The following is a 5,158-nucleotide window of genomic DNA, read 5'->3' on the forward strand; positions in this document are numbered from 1 at the left end:
ACTTACAATATTGTGTTTCTTTACTTACATAGCAAATTGAAATTGAAAAAAATAAAAAATAAAAAAAATAAAAATGAAGAAGAAAAAGACACGAAAGGAAGAAACAAGAAACCGGTTTCTTATTGTCCGGTTTCAGTGTGGGGAGGGTGTGGAGTCTATGTTGTGCCCAACATAATTACGGACACCAAATTAGGCCGGGTTTGCCCAACACAATTTGGGGTCTCGTAACACTCCTCCACGTTTACTGGGTATTCGAGTGGGCCCATATGACTCGACCCAAAATCACTCAGAATTAGGGTATATCGAATAGGCCCATAGGTCTCGGCCCAAAATCAAACTTAGGGTTTCAGAACTTAAGCCGACTGACTATAAAAGCAAAGTTGGACTAAACCATTTCATTCTTCCTTTCAAAAGCAGCAGCAGCAGAGAAAAGAAAGCCAAGGAACAAAAATGCCTGCTGGTCATGGACTGCGTTCAAGAACTAGAGATCTATTTGCACGTGGGTTTAGGAAGAAGGGTTACATTCCTTTGACCACATACTTGAGAACTTTCAAGACTGGTGATTATGTGGATGTGAAGGTCAATGGGGCTATTCACAAAGGTATGCCACACAAGTTTTACCATGGTCGCACTGGGAAAGTCTGGAATGTCACTAAGCGTGCTGTCGGTGTTGAGATTAACAAGCAGGTTCGTTTTTAACTTCATTTTATTTATGTCGGATTGCTTTTTTTTATTATTAATAATAATTATTATTATTATTATTATTTGTTGTTTTTCTGTGTTGCAAATGTTGTGATGTATATTTCTGTTGAAAGTTAGTGTATAGAAACGACATATTTGTAATGGATGGTTATTTTTATCGTATTTGTTGTTATGGGTGAAGCGCAAGGCGTTAACTTTCTCAACTTTGTTCAATAAAATGTTCACTTGTTAAGATTTGATAATATTGATATGTATATTAGATGAGTTCTTATAAATTATTTTACTCTGCCTTGCAAATGTGTTTAGTATTTAATGTTGTAACGAAGCTAGTGTAAATAGAAAGAAAAATTAAGAAATCGATGGTTGTTTATTGTCTAGATTTTTGTGGGTGAAGCGAGGGCGCAAGGTGTTGGGCATCTCAACCAACCCCTTGGGGCACCTTGGTGCACATCTTATATTTGCTAAAAGTACTGCCATGGCTGCCAGGGGGAATTTTTATTGTCTCATTTTAAATGAATACTAGGTGGACTGAATATCGGTTTATTATCGTAGGATCTAAAACTTAGTTGGAAGTGTGAAAATGGCTATAGCTGATTTAGATTATTTGACTTGTTAAAATCTTTTTTTTTTTCAGTTTCATGAATGCCTCACAATTCATGTTTCTGCTCTATTGTGTTGACGTAGTAGAGAATGTAATGAAACTGTTGTCATTGTTTTACATTTGTAGGTTGGGAACAGAATCATTAGAAAGAGAATTCATGTGAGGGTTGAGCATGTTCAGCCATCAAGGTGTGCTGAAGAGTTCAAATTGAGGAAGATCCAGAATGATAAGTTGAAGGCAGAGGCGAAAGCTCGTGGTGAGAAGATTACCACAAAAAGGCAACCAGAGGGTCCCAAACCTGGTTTCATGGTGGAGGGTGCTACCCTTGAGACTGTCACACCTATCCCGTACGATGTCGTTAATGATCTCAAAGGTGGATATTAGGATATTGTTGATTTGTTTGGGGTATTTTGGATATCATTCTAGTTTTGTGGACGATCTCTGTTTTGGTACTGAATTATTGTTTAAGAACTTTGATATATGCACTTTGTTTTTAACTTTCTTTTAGATATGATGGGGCTTTAATCTGTCTCGTTCTCTTTGTTTTGTGTGTTCTTAAATATATTGGGTTGGATTGTCCTTAGTTAACAGTTGACCATAAGCGATGCATAGCCATAGTACACATTAGTACATTACCCAAGCATATGCATGCCTTTGTTGAGTTTGTTCCTTTCGTATTTGTTTCTGTTAAAATTAGAACCTAAATGTGAGCATACAGGGTCAGAAATGATAGGAGTTCCATTTTGGATTTTCATTCTTCCATGCAGTGTTGGAACACATCTCATTCTTTATAGTATTTGCATGAATATTTTTTCCGCAGCCTGAAAGTAGATGTAGTGGAGGATTTAAAATGCAATTAACTCCTGGTCTTTTTACTTACTTGTATTATGAATGTACTAGTGTTTACCTTATTTGGAAAATGTGGACACGCTCCCTAAGAACACATTATTGTCAAAATTTGTTAGATGTTCACTTGGGTGTGCACTTTAACTATCCAAGTTTAAAATCTTAACAATATTGATTGCATGGATTGAGATATTGGTGCGAAAAGAAGTTCGCCAAATGTTCGTCTGCGTTCATGTTGTTATCTGCCTGGAATAGGTCTGCTTCACAGCTGTGCATTACTCGGCTATAAGAAATTCTTCTTTCCTCCCAACTGATGTCTAATTATTCTCTATTAACTCAAACTTATTTCCAATACCCTTCCAAACACAACTGTCGGGCACAAGTAAACAAGAATGGCAAGGTACATGATAACTGGCCCACCCATGATGATCTATCTGAACCTAGGCAACTAAGCTGTTCATCTGCTTTTAATAATGAAGCTAGAAATAATTGCTGCGTAGTTCGTTCAATAGGGATAGAGAATAGAGATGTCAATTTATAGGGAAATGTCTGGCACTAAATAATGTATATCAATCAAACTAAAATCTGAAATGACCCGTATAGTATACACAAGGACGCACATTTTCATACGAAGGTGCTGGGGGCGTAGAGACTAGAGAGCATTCTCCAGCTTTTAGAATTGTGCTGGACGCCGTAAGAACGCTCCGCTGCTTTACAAAGTTTATGCACAATCTCCTGCAAGAAGTGATTGAAATTTTTTTGTTTTTCTTTACCTTTTTATTTTTACATACATGCACGCTAGATGCCAGGATGCTTGGAAATGCTTTTGTCATCTCACTAAGTTGGAGCGGTGTCCTGTAGCCTACTCTCTGTTTTTAAACTCACCAAAACCATAGACCTGATCGAGGACCAAAGTTACAGACTTTAAAAGGAAAAAACACGTTCAACACACAACACAAAAGAGCACAACAATTGATGATAATCTTCTTCGTTCTCGGACCTTGGCTTTACAAGAAAAGCGCCATCCGAAACAGAAGAGAAGAGTGGCAGGGACAACCTACAGACTGCATGAGCTACCATTTGACCGAAAGGGCCAGAAGGACAGGGTTATTGAGGAGATGGTGTGGGAGCATGTGGCAGTATAAAGGATTCCGATGGAGGTGATGAATCGTTACGGTAAACTGGATATATAGTGTATACTGTCTGCAAAACGGTAAGAGCCACAAGGAAAATTGCAGCTACAAGCGAGAGTATCGCCCATGGACTTCTGAAATAGGTGTGAATGAGGTTGGCACGCCACTCGTTCCATTTCTTCTTGCAGTAGTCGTTAACCTTCTTATGTACCTTGTCTAGGCTGCTTTCTGGATCCAATGTCACATCCTTAGATAGAGAATTAAACAGCTTAGCAACAGCCTTGTCACTACCAATTGCATTCTGTATGATTTCTTTAGCATGGAGTAGGCTAACATCCTTGGCCGAATCAATAATGTTGTCCATGAAAAATACATAGGAAGTGACGTCGTTGCCCACCCCTACATGGACTCGTTCGAAGGCCATGAGGTTAAGGAATGTTGATTCAGTGGTGTCATCAACAACAATCATTGGGAGGGAAAGAATTCCGCCTCGGAATGATATATCTCTAAGACTAGTTGTCTTACTAGTCTTGAAACGGATCCCAGCTTCGTGAAGTTCCACCGCCGACCGGATTATATCTCCAGTGCTTTCGTGGACCAGACTAGGGGACTTCTTCCGATGTCGTGATTTCTTGTGAGGGTCCTGAAGCAGGCTCTTCCTATATACATCCAGAACATGCAGGCAAGGCCCCATCGTATGAAACTCTTGGTTGGGGGAACAAAACTTTAGTATCATCTTGTTTAGGAATTCCTCGTTCTGCTGATACATGTGGCACAAATAAGTTAACACACATGTGGAGTAAGACATTGATCGATCAATTAATATTCCTCTCTTTTAATAAGGTTACTTAAAGCGTGACATAAGCTAAAAGTTTTAAAGATCTATTAAAACAATAAAACTTAAACTGAGGATTGTACATTCTAGAAATGACTCAGGAACCCAATTAACCTAGCAAGTTAATGTAAGTAAGAGTACAAGGCAACAATCTAGCTCACCTTCTCTTTCCCAGTTTCTATAGAATGCAATATTTCCAGAAGCAGCATTGGGAGTTGGTTTTGAAGCATTAACATGTCTCTCCTGATGTGAGGCATGATATGAATCTTACCATGATGGCTAAAAATAGGGTCGTTGTATGCGTAGTCACTGGTGATTCCACTGACGCTGCGCAGGACCTCAAGCATGAAACAACCATCGAGAATCATTAGCTGCAAGAATATATTCTTATCATGCCACATGTGATCAATCCAATCGTACGAGTCCATCAGTTCTTGCACTCGGCCGCCCAGTGTTTCTATGCAAGTTTCGATAGATTTCTTGGATCTCTTAAGAAAATGAAGTAGAGCTCTCTGTTTATGACCCTCCATCAGCTCCAAGTCCTCTTCACCATGGTGATAAGGGCCGAATGAGACTGCTTGAGGCTTGTATGCCTTCTTGTTGAGATCTGTAACGCATGCCGGCACCCTGTAAATTGACTGCTTCTTCCAGTGCTCCATCTCCTTGGAGATGTCAAATTCCCCAAGTTTCTCATTGACATCTACCACCCAATTCATTTCAGCCATCCTAGTTACTTTGTGCTAATTAACTACTATGGAATGGACGTAGTAGTAATCATGTGTCTTGTGATCGTAATAAAGGATTGGACGAGACGGACGAACGAACGAAAGGAGTATTACCATTCTTTTGTGAAGGGAAAGACATCTCTCTGCTTTGACTGGCTTTGTACAGACATGCATGTGAATTCTAATGATTCAAAGAGAGTTTGTACCTGCTTTTCCAGTGACTGATGTAAGCTTTTTCCGTATTCCTTCACCTTGTAACAAATAAAGTATCTGGATTCGTGTCTTTGGAGCAGAGATTGCTCCTGTTCAAATTAAG

At 39.2% G+C, this 5,158-nt stretch overlaps 2 protein-coding genes across 3 annotated transcripts; one reads left to right on the forward strand and one right to left on the reverse strand.

Annotated features, from left to right (window-relative positions):
- The first annotated feature begins 295 nt into the window (after positions 1-295).
- Positions 296-1,830, forward strand: LOC147515934 (large ribosomal subunit protein eL21x/eL21w). The gene is made up of 2 exons (XM_086588680.1): positions 296-687; positions 1,430-1,830. The coding sequence occupies exons 1-2, from the start codon at positions 451-453 to the stop codon at positions 1,685-1,687; spliced, it is 495 nt and encodes a 164-aa protein (XP_086444806.1). The 5' UTR covers positions 296-450; the 3' UTR covers positions 1,688-1,830.
- A 1,130-nt stretch (positions 1,831-2,960) lies between these two features.
- On the reverse strand, positions 2,961-4,983 carry LOC147515935 (UPF0481 protein At3g47200-like). Of its 2 annotated transcripts, none has more exons than XM_086588679.1 (2): positions 4,279-4,983; positions 2,961-4,039 (listed from the first exon to the last, which is right to left on the reverse strand). In XM_086588679.1, exons 1-2 carry the CDS (start codon positions 4,840-4,842, stop codon positions 3,257-3,259), a joined length of 1,347 nt encoding a protein of 448 aa, XP_086444805.1. In that variant the 5' UTR covers positions 4,843-4,983; the 3' UTR covers positions 2,961-3,256. The 2 variants fall into 2 exon arrangements, with proteins under 2 accessions (XP_086444805.1, XP_086444804.1); XM_086588678.1 differs by having other exon boundaries at positions 2,961-4,042.
- Positions 4,984-5,158: the final 175 nt, after the last annotated feature.

Source organism: Coptis chinensis, chromosome 2 (genome assembly GCF_015680905.1).
Source record: "Coptis chinensis isolate HL-2020 chromosome 2, ASM1568090v1, whole genome shotgun sequence".
Lineage (NCBI taxonomy): Eukaryota > Viridiplantae > Streptophyta > Magnoliopsida > Ranunculales > Ranunculaceae > Coptis > Coptis chinensis.